Source organism: Schistosoma mansoni, assembly GCF_000237925.1.
Source record: "Schistosoma mansoni, WGS project CABG00000000 data, chromosome 2 unplaced supercontig 0120, strain Puerto Rico, whole genome shotgun sequence".
Classification (NCBI taxonomy): Eukaryota; Metazoa; Platyhelminthes; class Trematoda; order Strigeidida; family Schistosomatidae; genus Schistosoma; species Schistosoma mansoni.
This window is the reverse complement of record NW_017386000.1, coordinates 810,827-831,462: the sequence shown is the minus strand read 5'-3', so window position 1 is coordinate 831,462 and position 20,636 is coordinate 810,827. Positions and strand designations below refer to the sequence as shown.

At 33.8% G+C, this 20,636-nt stretch overlaps 1 protein-coding gene across 1 annotated transcript in view; it reads left to right on the top strand.

Moving 5' to 3' along the window:
• Window positions 1-8,994: 8,994 nt before the first annotated feature.
• The window catches only part of Smp_129640 (4.1 G protein, putative), a gene marked incomplete at both ends in the record, with an annotated part of 38,611 nt that continues 26,969 nt past the window's right edge, over window positions 8,995-20,636 (top strand). Inside the window, 7 exons of the mRNA XM_018791582.1 lie at window positions 8,995-9,093; window positions 13,309-13,413; window positions 14,598-14,725; window positions 14,818-14,915; window positions 16,751-16,874; window positions 18,222-18,309; window positions 20,018-20,173. Of these exons, the coding sequence (XP_018645290.1) occupies window positions 8,995-9,093; window positions 13,309-13,413; window positions 14,598-14,725; window positions 14,818-14,915; window positions 16,751-16,874; window positions 18,222-18,309; window positions 20,018-20,173 (798 nt within the window). The remainder of the gene's footprint in view (window positions 9,094-13,308; window positions 13,414-14,597; window positions 14,726-14,817; window positions 14,916-16,750; window positions 16,875-18,221; window positions 18,310-20,017; window positions 20,174-20,636) is intronic.

The window sequence follows — 20,636 nt, the reverse complement described above, 5'->3', positions numbered from 1 at the left end:
AAATTCAAACTTTTACTCAGAAATACATATCTTTATTTTATTAATAATTTGATAACCTATTTATTCCAACATCTATCAGCTCTGTACACTACAAATAAAATACCTGGAACTAGTCTTAATGAGCTCACAACATGTATCATGAGTAACCAGGAGCAATGACTGGAATAAAAATTAGTTAAATATGTATTCAGAAATTAAAATATTTTTAACGATCGTAGTAAGTCTTCAAATAAGTTTCAAGCTCTTCAAAAATATTTTTTACACTTGAGAAACAATCATTGGAAATAAGTTAAAAATCACTGTTACTATAAAATGAGATTAGTTTATCAATAATGATATTAGCAAACATTGATGAATTATGTTGCCTGTATTTACAAACAATTTTCTTATCAATGGTTATATCCAAGGAGAATTTATCCGTTATATTTATAAAACATCGTTACCAGATTTCTCCTCCTTGATACAAAAATCGCCTAAGCGAAATTGGATTATTACAGTTTGCTATTTGTGAAAAAATTACTTATTCAATATTACCAATGATTTCTGAGTACCATCTTATTGCATCAGTTTATAATTCAAATAACTTGAAATGATTTTCACTTGGAAGTCGTTTGATCTGAAACCTGAAAAATATTATAAATCTATATTTATCAATAAAACACTACTGTCAAAACTATAATTTTTGTGCGTTGTACAAAAATATTCCGTAATTAAAAAGTACTATTAATGTCATCAATCTACATAATAAATTGTAGTTTGGCCTACTGATGTCGATAGATATAAGTAGTATTTATCACCAATCGAAATTCAAATACCTGGTGGCAGAAGGTTTTAGAAGATCGAAGAGAAGAAAACGAGAACGGATAATGATCAGTGTAGAAACAAAGGAACAATGAAGTTTGAGATGATTGACTGATATCCTGCAAATGGAAAATTTACTGTATGGTTATCAGATTTTACTAAGAGATTTTGTAATTTTGTGTTTCAGTGCATTCGATTGTCCCAACTTAAGTTCTCTTACAGTTCAGAATCACTTTATCACAATGTTGGATAATTATGATACTATTATCCTGACTTCTTGTTGTTTCCGATAATTTTTTGTCATTCGCAAAGACATTATCTGTTAAATACTGAATTTATTTCAATAATTTCTAAACAATAGGTAATATTATTATCAGAAAGCGTTTTCGTCGATATTATAGTAATAATGATAGTTGAGATCATAAATAAACTGAAGCTCGACCACCATAGAAAACCTGAAAGCACTGGATGGCCGTTTAATTCCATTGTGGGACTCCTCAGCAGTGTGCATCCGCGATCCCACCGACCCAGTGGTCTAGAGGTTAGGCGTTCGCGCACGAGACACGTAAGTCCTGGGTTCGAATCTTGCGAGACGGAATCGTGGATGCGCACTGCTGAGGAGTTCCTTACTATGACGAAATGGCCGTCCAGTGCTTCCAGTTTTTTCATGGTGATCTAGCTTCAACTAATTCATGATCTCAACTATTGAAATAGGCAATATTGTTCAGTTATTTTTGTAGTAGAAACTTCAATATATCCGTCATCCAATAATTGTGAATTACAATATTTTGTTGATGATTTTGGTTGCAATATGTAGTAAATTATTATGAAAAAAACATACTTAAAATATGAGTACCTTTTCTGTTGAGGAGATTTTTACGGAACTTAACGTACCTTTTTCAATGTGATTGACTTAAGTGTAAATAAATCTCGAGCAAACGTAATCCTTTTCAATTATGACATTCTACGTTTGATATGAATATTATGAGTATTGCGAAGTTTTTTTTTGTTCTCGATAATACATATTTACTGAAAGTATTCATATACTTTTCTAGATTGGAGATTACGCCACCACGTAAAGCATATCCAAATATATATTTACTAATCACAGAGAAAGTGAAAAAAAAAGAGAATTCACTCGATAGATTTCAAAACACTTACCGTCAGTTGAATAATACTTTTTTCATTTCTCGTAACAAACCTTAATGGCTACTTTTAATCATTGTTTCAAGCATTACTTCATGTCACAGGGTAAATGGAATTGTTGAACAGTAGTGATGATATGTGTTTAAAAAACAAAATTTTTAAGATATTCGGCTCAAGATTATATTGTTTCCCTTAAAACATTTCATACCGACGTACAATGAATTGAGATTTTGAATTAATGCATATAAATTAATGCTACTTTGTAAATTTAGAGTAACTTCAATCAAATTCGCTTATCATGTTCTAACGAAGCTAACCCTTTTCCTGTTTTTAGTGTAAATGACTGACAATGCGTTAATGTATAATCACTAATGACAATAAAGTTCAGGTAGCAAGTGTTCTTTCTTTCATTTTCCTCATTAAGTCATTAAACTATTTTCGTTCACTGGAACTTCTTGCGTAGATTAAATAATAGAATAGAGTGAACACATTTGATTTATCTTTCCTTTTAACTGATACCTAAAATTTTCAAAACCTTTTGTATGCTTAGATTACGTAATAACAACTATTGTGGCAAAAATGAAATGGATTTGAATATATTTCACATATTCTCTTAAGCTGATTATAATCTAAGAAAAAAATGGATAATAGTATTAATTATTAAAAACGATGTACAAACTTCGTATCATCATATCAGAAAAACGTTCAACGATGGAGATTAATACACAAAAAAATAATAAGTACAGAATATCTATAGATCTTTATATGGTTGAATATTTCCAAGTTAATACAATTTTTTGGATTATTAATTTGGATATATAATTGCAGAAACGCATGAAAAATGAAGAAACTTATTTTCTAGTTGAAAAGAATGAACTGTCTGGTAACAAAGCACTAGACATTGAAGTCTTAACGCAGTTCAAGATCGACAATTGTATCTTTTTGAGTACATAAATCTGATTTAAACATTTTGTTAGAAATGGCTTCAGCGAGGTTAATGAAGTTCAAAGTAATTTGCTTACTGATTACTTCGGATGATTTTCAAAATGATAACATCATATCTAATAGGTAAATTAAAGAAGGCTGCACCATTGAAACCGTATCGACTTCTTAGTCACAGTTTCCGAAAAGTCTGGGAATTTATTCTTGCTTTGCTAAAGCCTAAAAATTGCTATACGTGTAGGAAATATTTGTATGTAATGACTGAACAACTGTTCAAATAAAAATAAATAGAGTACTTTACTTCAAATTAAATATTCCAGTGGATGTATCTGATTAGTGAAACAATGTATGTAATTAAAATCCACGTTTCTTAAAATCATGGAGATGTAAATTACTTGATTAATATGAATTTAAAGAAAAGAGTTACTTCAATAGAATAAAATTCATGTGACCTCCAGCTACTCGGACTCTACTTAAGATGTAATTTCATGTTTTATAATCATGATGGAATTGAGTGCTGTGCGAATCAAGGTTGTCGCAATCACAATTAGTGAAATACTACCTTTCATAATGCATAAATACTTCGTATTATGTTTCAAAAACTTGACAATAGCAGGTGTAAATTACTATCATTAAAAAGAATAGGTTTCCTTTCCAATCGACGTACCTTCATTTTAAAACCACTCATTTCTTTAGTATCGGATCTTTAATCGCAATTGATGTTATTTTACTTATCGGTGTTCTTTTGATAAAAACGTCCGACATACTTTGCCACTATACTTCATGCTGTTACTTTGTTCCCTTGTTGACTACCAAAAAGCAAAACATAAACTCTCGTCAAATTTGCTTCAGACTACAGTGTTATGCAAATGATGAATTACGCGTGATCAGAAATGTTGAAGATGAAACAAAATGTTTATCATAAAATCAAGAGTTAATCAAGAGTTCAGCAATCATCAAGGATTTTGTACAAAATTATAATTTTCAGCTTCCAATACTTGATGAACTTTACACTAGGTGAAACATTCTCTGTTTTCTACTTACGAATTATATATTTTCAGAAGTTTATTCCAGGTTGAAATTAATGATTCCTGTCATATAACATCAAGAAAATATGTCCGAACATATTTGTCTACGATCATAGTTTTCGTTGTCACTTTCATATTTTTCCAACCATAAATCCTTGTCAGATTTCCTCAAGGAAGGTTGTGAAAATAAAAGGGAGCAATAACGAGACTAGAAACTGAAATTTTTATTTACTCCAGTACCAGTTTTTGTTATCTACACTAACAAGTACTTTGTCAATGATAATACATAGTGATTTTCTAGATTACCTCATCCATTGATTTTTCAGATACAAGATACTAAGAAAGATTTTGTCTGTTCCTTTGTGATTTAACTTTAAAAATAATGATGTTTATGTCCCCTCATTCTTGCACGGTTTTCATCCTTTTAGCTAATGATGTTATATGTAATGATATATATATATATTTGAAACATCATTTTTCACGTAAGCTAAACAAGCTAATAAACTCCTCATTCTCCTCTCTATATTAAGGTTACAACATTTCAACTGTATACTTTGATTTGTAGAAGAAATATTAATATCCTATAATATGATAACATCACTTTTAAACATTGTTTAAAACGATTTATAACTGTAAAAAAGTACGAAAATCAACTACTAGTGGCTAGTTTTGAGAAGTAATTCTCGGGATTCTAGTGAGAAACCGTGGCCAGTGGAGCTAATCCATGTCGGGTATGAGGCAATTACCCACCAAAGACAATGGAAGATGATCTATGAATTACCTCCTGACATGTTATTCAAAATGCTTTTGATCATGTTTGATATCCTTTTGATTATTTAAGAGAATCCTTAGTACAAAACATTTACTTAAACTACTTTATTACAGTAGCTGCATTGAAGGCTTCCTTGAAAAATACTACTTAGATGTATAAGTTCTATAAAAAAATACCATTGTTTCACATAGACTTTAAAATATTTAATATTTTTACGTAATTATTAACCATGAAATTAAAAACCATAAAGCATTGTCCTATAAATCATGTTTTCTAGTTATAATCAAGTATAAACATATGTTTATAACTAAGAGTTAGGAAAAATTATGTCATCCTAATGTCAATCACTATATTAAACTTAGAATACTAAAAAACTAATTATCATTGCCTATTGTTAACAAGCTTGATTCATTGTACTTGATTCATTGAACTTGTTATCATCGAACAAGCAGCTTATTTATTGGTTTGAAGCCAGAAACAGAAGGGTACCAAATAAGTAGAGTATACCAGCATAGTAGTAGGGTGAACGCTTAATATAAGTATAAATCTAAAAACAGCCAAACTTAGTGAGGATTATAAACTGAAAACATGTTTCACTGTTAATAATAAGAAAAATTTCGGAATGTAAATTTAAAAAATGTCATTGTTTTCATGAATTTCCTACACAGATCAGTTTAATTCTGTAACAGTGTTAGAGTATATTTATATGAAGTTTACTTGATGAAACAAACGTGTGCAACAGAATAAAATTATTTTTCATGTTACGTCAACAAGAGGGGTTGTTCTGCCGTAAATGTTATTCAATAAGCTAAACTCAATAAGACTCCTTTCAAGAATAACACAGTTTGTCGAATCTTATCTGAAGTCTTATCGTAATAACGTGGGCTATTCCACTAAAGTATTTCAAAGACCACTTTGAGGATTATTTGTTTCGTTACCTGAAAGTAATTCTACGTTATTTTTTTGACTTACCATTTCATCCACACACAATAAATTCATGAAGATATTTTCAATTGATTAGAAGAAAAATAATTTAAATCAAAAATTATTCAAATTGCTTTGATATATTCACTCTGTAAAGTCAGTGAAATGTCACTAGACTCCAATCGAATCAAATGGAACTCGTATTGTAATGAACAAAACACTGGTTGGGGACAATCGAATGTATTTAAGCAAAGATTACAGACTATCTCAATAAATTCTGATTACCAAACAATGAACAGTCAATTTGCAAATTAACAACCAATCGTTTCAATCTTCACTGTTTCTTCTCTTATTCCATTGCTCATGCATTTTCCAGACGTTTGCGTTTCACTTCAGTTCTTTCCTCATCAGTCTTCTGCCAAAATACATTCTATGTCGGACTCACACCATATACTACTTATATAGATATAAGTAGACCACACCACAGTATCACTGAGTACCGAACAATTTACCGATCCTCGTCAACGTGAAGGACGATAGTCTCACGTCAATCAGTTGCACACCATGGACTGGCCCTTGAGGCGGTGGTCGCACTCTGTCCTATGTACGTACTCTTACTAATATATTTCTATAATAACGTCGTTCGTGTTGTACAGTAATCAAGGTAGCCTTAATACTGGGATACAACGAAATCGCAATCGACGTTTTGTGCTTACCTTGGGTTGTGACTTAAACGTTAACTGGTTGGTCACGCGATTCCCGTCTAACTCGAGTAGTCCACGATCATCGACACAGATCACCTATGTGGATGGTCTGCAACTCTATCAAATTCTACCAAGCCACTTCTAACAAACATTACTACCCGTTTGATTTCTCGGGACTTAACCTCATCTAATATATAAATAAAAAGCATTAGTGTAATCATGAAATCCCAAAAACTATGCTTAAATTCAACATTATTCACTTTTAACGAGACATTATACAAACAAAATAACGGAGTAGTGGTGATATTCCCGTGTTTTAGATTATAAGCAACCTGCTTATGGCACAGATTGAATCAAATATTTTCGCCAATGGCATTAAACCACGAAATTGGATCAGATATGTTTATGATACGTAGGTGTCATAAAAAAAATTTATCTAAGATTTTTTTCCAAGCTCGTTAATACACCCTCATCTCATATCAAAATTGCGAACGAGAATGAAAATGAACATGTTGAGCTGTCATTCTAGACTCCTTAGTTAAAAGAAATCTAAATTGAGTTCTAAATCTAACCATCTACCGAAAACCTATACACTCAAATAGTTATATTGACTTCAGTTCAGCACATCCATTCAGTGCATAGTCTGCTTTAGTAAAACATAATTCTACCTAATATTTAGACTTTCATCTGTCTCCAAATACGTCACCATAGCATTAAGTTCTTACTAGTAATGGTGTAGTGTTTTTATGACCTAATGATTTCTTTGTACTTGATGATACTTTGAATATACTTTGAATTCTAAATACAATACGTTTGTTTGCGTTAACCTAGTTCTTTGTGGCTTGAATAGCGTTATTTAGGGAATCCCTAGTTCGTACAGTAATTTAAATACTTTTAATTATAAAAAGTGGTGGGATGAAATCTAATCCCTATGCACAATTTACTGAAAGCAGAACACTTGTCCGATGCCGCTCAAAAATCAGGGAGAGCCTGTAAGACTGTAGTGCTTGTATGAGCCAATGATTCCTTATCACTTGATGACTGCCTGGTTTTGAATTCTAAATAAAGTACTTTTGTCTAAGTGTAGTGCTAGTTTCTATGATAAGCCCATATAACTTATTGTAGCTTCTGGACAGGCCAATTTATTCATTCTTCCTGGGTCACGTTTTAACCTAGTTGATTATTCACTTATCAACCCCGGCTGTTTTTATATGAGTGTATGTGTGTGTACACTTCTTATTGTCCTCATTACATGCCTGTAGCTTATTTCTGTTTGACTATCAATATCGATGAGTGCTTTATTAAGTAGAGTCGGCTCACACACCTCTACCGCGAGTCATTTTGCGTCCCTCTCACCTATTCGCTTCATCCCTCTCATTTACTGTTCAGAACAATGAGTCCACAAGATATATGTATTCGGAACTCCGTCCTCGTATTTGACTTGTGGAGGTAAATAAATCCCCAAAATCAATAACTCTGTGAGTGTTCGATGTTGGATTCTGACCACATTACTTTTGATGGACTTACCTAACTGAAGGCGCTCGATCATGCATCCGCACCGGATCACGAGTGGAAATGCCGTGCTCAACTTCTCCTGCGATCACTAGCCAGTTTAGATCAATCGCTTCTCCATTTTTATGATACCTTTCCAATATATCTTCTGACCTCCTTGCTCCCTGACTTTGATTTCACTGGGTGTGCTCGCTTAAAGTTTAGAAAGTGCTTTCTGGTTGAAGGTGTTGTCAAGCTACAATACCTGTGGCATCGTCAGACTTATTTAGTTCCGTTATTCACCAACGCGATTTAATCCGATGAAATATACAAGGATAGCCAGTATATATTTGTCGGTTAAAATCAGCATACCATTCAACTTGAGTCAGATGTAGGGTAACTAAGTGGGTTCATCTATATCTCCTTGATCTAAATTGCGTAATTTCTGGGATTGCTAGTTCTTATAACGATTCAAATACTTCTAATGGCCACTAAGACAGGCTGAACAACATATCCCATGTAATTGTGATTTCAACCATTACTTAAGCCTGTTACTCCACATGGAGAAACATCGGTCCCACATGAGCATTCTCCACCCAACTCCGTCTTGAGTAGTCCTTTCCAGTTCATCCAATTTCTATTCATCTTTTTCATATCTGCTTCCAATTCTCGACGCAGTGTGTTCTTTGATGTCCCACTTTTCTGTTTTCCATCATCACTCCAAGTGAAAGCCTGCCTTGTAATTTAGTTTATTAATTTGCTCAACATACGTTCCATCCACTTTCAACGTCTTTCCCCAATATCCTCTTCAGCTGGAAGTTGGTTTGTTATCTTACAAAGTAGGCTGTTGCTGATGCCATAACGCATTGAATAAAACAACAAAATTAACAAAAACAATTAAAAGTTGTGATAATAAATACCAAACTAAACCATGAAGGCGGTCTAAAAATAACTGAGCGAGATGAAAACTTTGTCAAAATCTGAATATTTGCGTTATCCTCAACCTTTTAAAATAATGCAGATCACAACTTCTCGAAAATCATTCAACTTTACATTTCAACTGGTAAAGCGAAGCAGCTATTAGTTTAAATGCATCAACTTAATCAACTGTTTGGAGCGGAATGACAAATGTTGGATAAACAGTTATTTCGACAATGAGTTGAAATTAGACATTAAGAAAGGAATTATGCAGAACCACGAAAAAGGTAAAGAAAATGGTCAAGATACATTGGTGGATGTGCATGTCATCTTATTGGATGGTGTCACGGCGAAATTCTGTCTATCTGTGAGTTTATATCAATAATTATTTGTGTATTATAATGCCTTAGAATATATTAAAGCTTTAAATTTCGCTATCATGATTGTTCATTAAAAAGATACTTTCTCGTCTCGATTTTTTGTAAATTCGTTAGACAATTGGTTCACCATAACCCCAAAAAGATATATAAATTCGAGCTTCGTAACTATGTACAAACTGATAATATGTGACAAGTCTTGGAAAAGATTAGGTTTCTTAAGGATATAGTTCTGGTGGTTAATGAGTGCCATATAGGGACTTTCAGCTGCATGAAATCATACTCCGTCTTCGTTTTATATGTCATTTTTCGTCTCACCTTTTTCGTCTAATGCCATAGGAGTGAATTGCAGTATTTAAACTTCAGCCTGTAATTTCAGCTCACTGGACATAAGGGTCTCTGGCGTGTAACTGAAAATGTAATTTAATACTTGCTTGAGTTCCACTATCATCGAGATATTTACTCAGGACCACACAAAATGTCCATGTATCGCAGTGGTACACACGGTAAGACACACGCAACATCAAATCAGTCGAGGTTTAAAGTAAATGAACTGCTAAGGGTGTTTCTTAGCTTTCTATTATAATGTGGTAACGTTTATTTGTCACTAGAAGTTTACCAAAAATATTGCTTTTCAATATTATGAGTTGACAGATCTATTCATGACTTCTGATTCGAAATTCTGTTTTGTTGTTCGTAAGACCATCTGATGGCAGTCCTTTGCCTATCCAGGCTCCTCTTTCGGCCGAAAATCATCTATTACCTTTGTAACTTCCAGCCACCAGGATTTTTCGCTGAGTTTGTATGTCGTTATTGGGAGAGTAACCGGGTGCATGTGTGAAAATTCAAAATAAAAATGGAGCAGACGTTAATTCACAACTCAGGAAATGTTCATAATACGCTCGAACTAGATAGTAAAGTCAATTTACAGTCAAGAGTTGCACCCAATCTTTAGTTTTAAATCATGTAATAATTTACATTTCTTTGGAACTTCGGAAAAGTATCAAATGACTTCGATGATCATACTAAACTAAGTAATACAGAGTCCTTGGTCTTACTATTGTCCTCAAATAATACTTGAACCCACACGTTATATGGTCGGTCACACAGAGATTTTTATTGAAGTTGAAATTAATAGACTAAGATCTGGATATTTCGTAACTCATAACTTAGCTATGAATCTTTTGTTGGATGTTATTATTTTCAGGTGAAGCGATTCGTGGAAAATTTAAAAGAAAATGAATGAACTTATAAAAATCACTTTTATGTAACTTTAGGTGTAACTTCAATCGTGGAAGATAACGTGTATTTGCCGAAATGTTGTAAACACTCGTATCTTTGAAAACTATTTCTCGTAATATTAATACTTTTTTCATCCCGACTTTACCAGTGCATTTTCTAAGAGATTTCTGAAGTCAGTAATAAAGCAAACTTGACACGTCTCTTGATTTCACTGGGTTGATAATTTTCGATTATAAAAAGTATTGTCAAACTCCGAACAGTTGTGTCATCTTTATTCTCTAAGAACTGTCTAACATGTAAATAAAGATATTGGTTCACTCATTTCGCGATTCCCCCATTCATGGATTACCTTATTTTTGACCTACTTATTTAAGCTTGAATATTTTGCGTAGACATGGACAACTATTTTCGCCTCATGTGATTTTTTTTACATTTTTATGCAGGTCACATCAGGTTTCCTATGTCTAAATATTGGGTACAATATCGCTGGACATTCATATTTCTTTTATATGTGATTTAAAAGATGTGAAAGTTTTGTTTTTGTGATCTTTCTGAGATGGAAGCGTTTTGATCTGTTTTTGTTTGTTGTCTTGGTTGTTTGCCAATTCACTTAATTTAGTTTGCTGTTCTACTGCAACAAATTGAAACATTGTCTAGAATTTGCATGTTTCAATAGTAATTGTGATCGATTTTTGGATAACTGAATGTTAAGAAGCACCGGTCAACTGTTTCAAGTCAACACTTATTTGGAATTTATTTTACATGAAAGTATATTTGGGATGACAATCGAGGTACCACTGTCATTTTGAGGTTTCTCCATTAGTAGCTAAAGTAGGGTGAAGTGTCTTGGAAATACATGAGATTCTTTTACAGAGCCTATGCTTTCCTTTACCAACTTAATAAGCAGTACCACACAATAGTATTTTTTATACATAATCCCATAAATAATGCGTAATAATCTCCCGACCGTTGCTGCTAACTTGACGTGGTGGTCGGGCTTAAGTATCGTGAAGAACCAATCGAGCTATACTGGCTGAAACAATCATTCCTCAAGGCCTTATCATTGCCAGACAGGTCGGTTGAAGAGCTGTGAGACTAAAAGCAGCAAACCCAAGGTCCGAGGGCGCAGTCGTACTGTTGACTGTACAGAGGTGTGGCGGCGGTCAGGTGTTTCCTTCAGACAACCAGCATAACAGCGATGCTGCCTTCACACAAGGAAATATGAGGTTAGATAATGTCAACCCTAAAAATGCACACCTCGCCTTATCCCACGGATATCCGTCTCTGGCAGTAAGGTCCGAACAAGTACGGAGCTAGCACAAAAATTGCCCACAAAAAGGTCGTGTGTGATCGACTCAAGCAGTTGTCCCTTGAGCATTGTGGTCACGCTCTCACGTCACCAAGACCATTACTAATCCAATTTTTTCAGGTACCTCTAGAAGAACCCTTCCTCGATGTGGGCAGCCGGGAAGTAATAACTGCACTCATACCGTTAACAACACTCAAGATCACTGTATTCATAATCAATCTTGGAAATAACACTCTCGTCGACTGGATTTTCAGGAATCGATCTCCTACCAGGAGGTTCACTTATCGACTTAGAATACGCAGATGACATAGTTCTGTTTGGTGAAGACTCTGATAAAATGCTGACTCTTCTGTTAGCACTGAATAACAATGCAAGGATGTTTGCAATGCGTTTCTCCCCCTCTAAATCTAATTTTTTTTCCAGAACTGGCCTGCGTCAACATCTGAAATAAGAATAGGGAGTGAACTTGTCGAAAGTGTCGACAACTTCACTTATCTTGGAAGTCTGATCAGCCCTAATGGGTTGGTGTCCGACGAAATCTGTGCACGGATTCAAAAAGCTCGTCTGGCTTTTTCCAAATTATGTCACCTATGGTGAAGACGAGATATCCATCTATCAGTTATTGGACGAGTATACTGCGCAGCAGTTTGCTCTGTTCTACTTTACGGCTGCGACACGTGGCCATTAAGAGTAGAAGATACTCGTAAGTTATTATTATTTGATTACAGATGCCTTAGAAATATTGCTCGCATCTTCCGGGATCACGGAATAAGCAGTAGTGAGGTTAGACACATGGTATTAGGGGATTGTGGTAATTCAGTTGATGAAGTCATAAATCTTCATCGACTGAGATGGTTGGGCCGCGTGTTACGTATGCCTGAACACCGATTACCACGACGCGCAATGCTGACTAGTATCGGCGATGGTTGGAAGAGAGTTAGGGGCGGCAAAACCAAAATGTGGCATCAATCCTTTCTTTTATATATTACCACCACTAAATTAACTACTTTTATGAATTCGGTGTTCATCTTGTTGTGCTAATCAGGTATGGCAACTTGGACGGATGCATATGTGTGTCTCGTCCCACGTTGCATCTGAATGACTGTGTAATAATTTTGAGAAATTTAGAGGTAGTTATCTCTTGATTAACATTTGACTATTTCCGAGTGATTTTGTGGTTGATGTACAGTGCAAACTACTGTGAATGCCATCATCGTTTCTTTAGCAGCAGTGCCTATCTCATGCATTTGCCAAGCAATTACGAATACGAGCATACAGTCTAAGTAAGTAGTTTTGTCGAAAAGAAAAAATACTTGGCTGAGTTCTTCGTTTTTATTCAATGGCACAATTTGTCACTTCAATTTTTCACTGCTTTCAGAAGCAGCTAAGTAAAAGCACACTTAATGTGTTATATGCCGTCGTAAATTTGACGCTGTTTGCTGTGAGTAGTTTATCCTTCCAAGTCATTTGAATTTTACAATTTTATGTTTTTCACAATAAGCGTTTCACGGTAAGCTGTCTGTTGAATACCCCTACGTCATTGGTATTTTAGAGTTAGGTGTTCTCATTCTACTTGAGCGTTTATAAACCTACAAGAATAAATTTGAATACAACTTTGTATCTGTCTGTCAAACTCGTGTTTTATTTAATTTAGGAACGATGTTTGGGTCTGGATTTATTTAATTTGGTAACTAAGAAGATTGGTACTTTTGAAAATGAGTATTTTGGGCTGCTATATTCTGATTTCGAAGGCAATAGCGTGAGTTTAAACAGACTTTTTTCAGTATTTTGGATTTCTTAAATACTATTTGCAAGTAACTTCATTGTTCAAAGACTGTTTCTCAACAGATCATGAGTGTTCAGTCTACTTTAATTGCTGCTTATTGAGAATATGGTTTTCAAAGTGTGCAGGATACCTTAAAGATGACTAATTGTATTGGTCGGTGAGTTTCGGCTGATAAATGCTCATTTGTCAGCATACAGTATTCCACTGTATATGTTTTTTTACTACCTTGAACACTTCACAAATGGCACACAATTGCAATATTTAGCAAGTAAGGTGTGATGAACATCCCAAAATGCTGAAGCATTTGAGTTGAATTCATATCTGTTCAGTAGAGATGTTTTTTATGTTATGGTTAAGTGTCAAATGCTCCTCATACAATTTGATCGTGATTATTGCAAAAATAATAAAATCAGTATACTGTATAAATTTATATTCGTATTGATTCTAGACTAGACTTCTATGGAGATTTTTAAAAAACCTATGTATACTTTTCATCAAGGTTTGACGTTAATGAAACTAAAATTGAGAGCCAGTGGGGAATGAACAACTTTTGTGACCTTGTTTTTTGTTTTCTAGACTTATTAACTATCTTTTTTCGCCTTTCTGAAGTTTGGTAACTTGGGACTGGTGTATTAGTGTTGTGGTGTGGGTTACTTATACCCACATGTGTGGTATATAACGATGGTCGGGCATTGAATGTATCTCGGTAGAAGATCGATAACGAAAGAATGGGAACGAAACGCAATCGGTATGAAAATGCATGAACAATGATAATCAATGACAATGAACTGATATTTGCAGAATAAACGGTCAAGATTAAGACAATTGATTGATAGTTTGGAAATTAACTATTTACTATATGGTTCTCATATTTTACTGAGATATTCTGTAATTTTGTGCCTAAAAACATTCAATTGTCCTCATTACTGTTCTTGCTCGCTACATTGTGACAGGGTTTGCTGTGGTATTAGTCAGATGGTCACTGTCAAGCAACAGTGTTACGATACACAATCGTTCCCTTAGGCTAACACTATATGAGTAGCTTTTAAAGTGACAGCAGACTGATAGTATAAAGGAATTATATGTTCTTAATTAAATCAGTGATTTTTGCGTAAATTATCTGTGCTGTTTCTTTTTCTTGTTACGGCTTACTTTAGTGTTGGGTTGATAACAACAAACCCCTGACAAAAGTTTTGAGAAATTCAAGTACAAGACCTCTGGAGCTTTTGTTTGGGGTTAAATTTTTTACACCTTATCCAAATCTACTAGAAGATGACCTTACAAGGTGAGTGATTACTTTCAATGATTAATACACGTTATATCCGACCCTAGCAGTGTGAGTTATTATTTCCCTACATTATTTATATCATCTTCTAGGTACCTGTATGCTCTGCAAATCAGGAACGACTTCTTTCAAGGTTTGTTACACAGTAATCGTAATACCAGTCTCTTGCTTGCAGCATTCATTGCACAGTGTAAGTTTATTGTTGTATATGTTTATAACATAAATTTTAAAACTGTTTGATGTATTGCACCAACACACCAGTTCTCTACATTTAATTTTCGATAAATTTAACTAATACTTCAAACTAAAATGAATTGATAGTTATCAAGAGGTAAAATACGTAGCCGCCTAGTCCTAAAATACTATTCATAAAATCATTCTGTAAAGAGTACGTTTTGCTCAGAATTTCAACGTGAATGAAGGGAGTTAATGCTACCCTAATGAAAGTCATAAGTATACCATTGAATGTGTTTACTAGAGTAAGTGATTCTTCATTAATTTCAATTATTTTTGTTACTCAATATTTGATTCGTTTGTAAAAGGCCTTTAATTAACACCTATTAGCAAAATATATGGAGCATAGGCCACCGACCAGCATTCTCCAACCCATTCTGTCTTGGGCCTTCCTTTCTAGTTCTATCCAATTTTTCATTTTTCTCATGTCTGTCTCCATTTCTCGGCATAATATGTTCTTTGGTCTTCCTCTCTTCCTTGGGCCTTCGCTAACCAGAAAAAAATTATTCGAGCCAAAATATATGTACGATTGCAATAAAAACATATCTTTAAAGGGTTGTGGAAATTGTTGGTTTTTACTGAAAGCATGAGCTGATCCAAGTGAGACCATAGTCGAAAACCTGGAGACAATGAGTAACCGTTTCATCCTAATTACTCACCGAAGGCAATGGAAGATTGTCTCATAGTGTCATGGATTGACTGAAGTTAGGTACTAATGGTTTTGTATACCCGCTCAATGGTCTGGAGTCCAAGCGTTCGCGCGCGACACTGATGGTCTTGGGTTAAGTTCTCGCGCGTGAGATAGTGGGTGCGAACTTATGACCAGTCCCATACTAGAAAGCAATTGTCGTCCAGTGCTCCCAGGTTTTCAGTGGTGATCTAACATCGATCGGTTTATGATTTCAATGAAGAAATGTGTTCTTCATTCAACTTCCATTTACAACATTGAATTTTATAGTCAGGGATATCTGTGCTTTGCCGTTGTGATCCCATCAAAACTTAAACACCATGGATAAAGATACCTAATCACCCAACTTATTACACTTCATCACTCAATCGCAGTATGAGGCATTATTTAGTATTGTTTAGATGATTCATCAACCAGGTCCAAAAGTACGTAACCTTGAAGAAAAGCCGTCGAAAACATCATTGAATGTTTCACCGTATCAAGCGTAAACTTGCCTTCATAAACCAATGGTGCACATGGGCTCCAGTATCCTGATGGAACGAATGGCGAATGAACCTGCTGCTGGTCAACGGCTACCATGGGACTGCATCTCCTCACGATGCTCCACTGCCTTGTGGATCAGACCTTTCGTTCAAAGGCTCGGGGTGTGGCCCCCTAAGAAAACCACCTGCTTCAGTTCGGGCACCTGGGCAGTATCACAGCCCTCAAGCAAATCGGATGAGATTTGTATGGCGCATATGTATCTGGTGCTTCCTTGTACCAATATTTATGTGTTTAAATAAATCATAAACTATCAGCCTATGTTTAACTTTTGATCGCATAATAAAACAAAATTTCCTAAAAACAATTCACCATGAGACTTAAGTACTTACTTTGTGTGACTCGAGATTCATCTATTGTGTTGGAATTGTTGTGATACTATCTCAGATATCACTTACTAATCATTTAAATAATTCACTTTTTGAGTTACAGTTGTATCTAGGGATAATTGTTAAGGTAAAAAATAAACGACAAATCATTGGATGCTCTCATACAGATAATTCTACACTAACTTCTTGATTAAAATGCATATCTCGCTTCATTTTCAAATCTTTGTTGAATAGCTCAGTTGGGTGATTTTCAAGAGTCAGAATGTCGGTCGTATGCATACTTAAAGAAGCATCATTTATTTAGAACAGCACCAGATTCCTACTTAATGCGTCTTATGGAACTGCATCAAACGTTGATGTAAGTTTTTTTGTCTTTTAAAGTATTACTCTGTGCTTTGTCATTTCATCTTCTAACTGTAGTTTACTAATTTGTTAACAACTTTTGTGTTAAACAATTAACAAATTTCCCAATCTATTTAATGGTAAGATTGACAAGAAATCAATAATTTAATAACCAAAAATCCGTGTGAAATTTTCTTTAGAAAAGAATATTTTCAATCCTACTGTTTCATTAAACACCCAGTTGAATTTTAATTGACTAGATGTTTTTTTTCAGTGAAATAGTCTTTAAAAGAAATGAGGTATATATTACACAATTCAGGCAAAATAATCGTAGTAAATTATACTCATCGTGTAGATAGAATTCTTATTCGAATTTGTTGATCAACTTGACTAACTATATTGTTTTAAGCAAAAGTATCAATCAGTACGTTCGTTTGAACTCTGATAAAATACATGAAGATGTTTGTCATTAGTTATGTAAATATTTGAAATTTAATTATATCGAGATATTCATCGCAAGGACTGTGGCAATCACGTTCTTTGACCATTGGACTTGTTTAAATAATTAAATTAAACAGCACTACTTTATAGTCATCAAAATATGAAAATGTGCACAAAATCCTCAGGTGACATTCTCTAACATATCTCACTTGTAACGAGAAGGATGAGCTATTCATTTCGCTGACACTTTTCCATTGCTTAGTCATGCAATTTCAAACATTATATCACACGGGTAAATGTGTTAAAGTTAGTCTAATATAGCTGTCGTAAGTGCTTCCCTTAGACTTAGTAGCGATATTATCGTATGTTGTACAACTACTGGATCTCTGGAGTTTAGTTGATAAACTATGGTTTTATATCAAGGATAATGTTGATTATTCGTCTTCTTGAAGAGTTATTACTTGGTTGCCCTGCGTTGAAGCACAACATGACAGTTTTGATAAGAGCAACAATGGTCATACAAGACTAAATGTGACACTATTTCCTCCTCTTATCCTTGTGGAAAACTGAGATAATTGAGTAGGGCATTTAAAGACGTCTGTTCTTGGAAACTTTAAATGATAGGGCTCTATGTAACTCTACTTAGGCATATGATTAGTCATTCTATGTTACTCCCCTAATTAAATATTTCATGATAACTGGACTTTTTCTTCAACGTATTTTAATTATTTTTCTGCCGTATTCTTTTTTCAGTGGCTGTCGTGCTTTTTATCTTAATATTCCAAATCGATATTTTGTTGTCTCAAGATTAAATTATAGTTCAGTTTAGTTTATTACTTTAAAAATATGTTTTGATTTTTAAACCAATCAGTTTTCCCTTAAATAACTGAAGAAATGATTGTATCTCATACTTTTGTTGTAGAGGAATCTCAAAATCAGAAGCCGACTATCGTCTTTTAGATGCTGCTCGCAAAGTCGAATTGTATGGAATTCGTTTACACGCCGCAAAGGTAGTGTGGAATGCATTTTATATACTTTTGTATAATTTTGTCACGGCTACTATGTAGTAGAGTTTGCCTAATGAACCCTGTTATTATCTCTTGGGATATGTGCAGTTAGAAATGTTTGCGCTCAAGTAGAATAATCGATTTTAGTTCCTTAACTAATCAAATTATTATTTGTAAGACATGCCATTTGGTCTTACAAATTTAAAACATGAGTAATTTTCATTGTAATAATTATGATTAGAGTTGATTTACAGTCCATAGGAGACATTGGTTCTTACTGGCATGCAGGAATTCTGATGATGAGATGTTCATCTTCTAGTGTACTCTTAACAACTATCAAATACAAGTTTGGTTAGTATTCTACGGAACTGATGCAAAGTTATAGCAAATAAAGGTGTTGAAACTCATTTGTTGTGCGTTGGTGGCAAGTAAATTTTGACTGCCTAAACCAAAGACATATCGTAAGTTCAATCTATGATGCAGTAGCTGCATATTGAGTGTTTATTAGATTAAGCTATTGTTCCTTAATATACCATGTTATGTACTGAAATGGAGTTATGTGTAAATGGCATACACCAGGAAATTTTAGTTACTCTAGGGGGCGCAATATAAAGTTTTTTAGGGAATTTTAACTTATTGTTTTAATGTTATGTTGATTTATTAGTTGATTTTATTAGTTTCTAACAAGTAATACTTTTAGCTCACATGTTTTCAGTAAAATCTGTCATTCTTTTTAGATTAAATATCAATAAAAGAATGAAGACTTTCCAGTGAAGAGAATTTTTTTGTTGATGATATGACTTTCTTAAGCTGTAAAAGCTTATTAATAGTTAATTTGACATGTAGTAGTCCCTTATTAAAGAAACGTGTAATCAAAATCACCAAAGAATTAAGTTGTGTAGTAGTCTTAGAGTCAATGAAAAATCCTAATTTGTTGAATAAATGTAAAAAGTAACTGTTAAATTTACAAAGGAGACGAAAAACATTGTAATTTTAATGGTTGTCAACATCACTAAAGAATAGGAGGTTGAATATAAACATTTTATTTATGGAGATCAGGTTTAAGCTGGTGAATTACTATAGCTACAACTATGCACAAAAGTTCGAATCCAAACTTTATTCAAGGCAGTTTTCTTTACTTTACAGATAATCTTGAACAATGATTCTCATGGCGGTACATGATTAGAGTTGATCGTGTATTTAATGGCTGTGTTGTTCATTGGTTTGTATTCCTCTTTAGAGCGCCGTATATGATAATGCTCGTATGTTAATTTACTAAGTACACACTTTGTATTATCAACATAAACTACTCAACAAAAGCAAATAAATTGGTGAATGCTCCTCATTAAATAGAGCTCTTACTAAAGAAAGCAACTCGGGGCTCAGCCGCACATAGGCTCTTTCTCAGAGCTCTAGATATCTCGTCTTACAGCATCTCCGTTAAGACATCTGCTTCTAATTCAATGTTCAGATATAAAGTTTTTTTGGAACTACGAGGGTATTTTCAACTAGATGTTTTGGTTTCAAATTACCATCAATAAACTTTGACAGAAAACCATTTCCTGTAAAAGTTCATTCGACAGAACTATTTTTTTCACTAAGATTTATGATTCGTCCTTTACATGAAATCCTAGGCTGTATTTTTTAATCACTTTATAGTTCACTAATCTATAATGTTAGGCCAATTATTCAAATATTCTAATTATTTCAGAATATAGAAGACAAACCAGTGAATTTAGGAGTTAACCATTTTGGAATTATGATATTTGAGAAGTTTTCTCGTATGAACACCTTCAATTGGTCAATGATTCGTAAACTTAGTTTCAAACGTCGTAAATTATTAATCAAACTTCATATAGAAGCATATGTAAGCAGTAATTTATCACTTTTCTTGTATTTTAATCAGAAATTATTCTACCATTATAATTATTAATAATCTTACATTATATGTAATTTTTTAAAGTAAATTTATGATGCACTATTAATGAGTCCTAAACAAACATAAAACAATTCACTTTTATTACACAATTCACTAGCTGATGTCAGTTTGTATTTTGATTTTTTCTAACATGTTTAATAATTAAACATTACATTTTGTTTCGAAATGAACACCTCTTTGTTTGTTTCGGGAATGAACACTTATTTTAATTCACTTAGTATTGTTTGTTTGAATCTTCCCATCGATGTGTTAGGACTGCAACTGGTCAGTCTCTAATTGGCATATGTGCATCCTGTGCGTATTGCCTCGATATAGCCTTAATTCACAAGTATGGTAAGCAGAGATGGATAGTGGCTAGCAATGGAATCCAGGACGCGCGTTTCGTCCTATT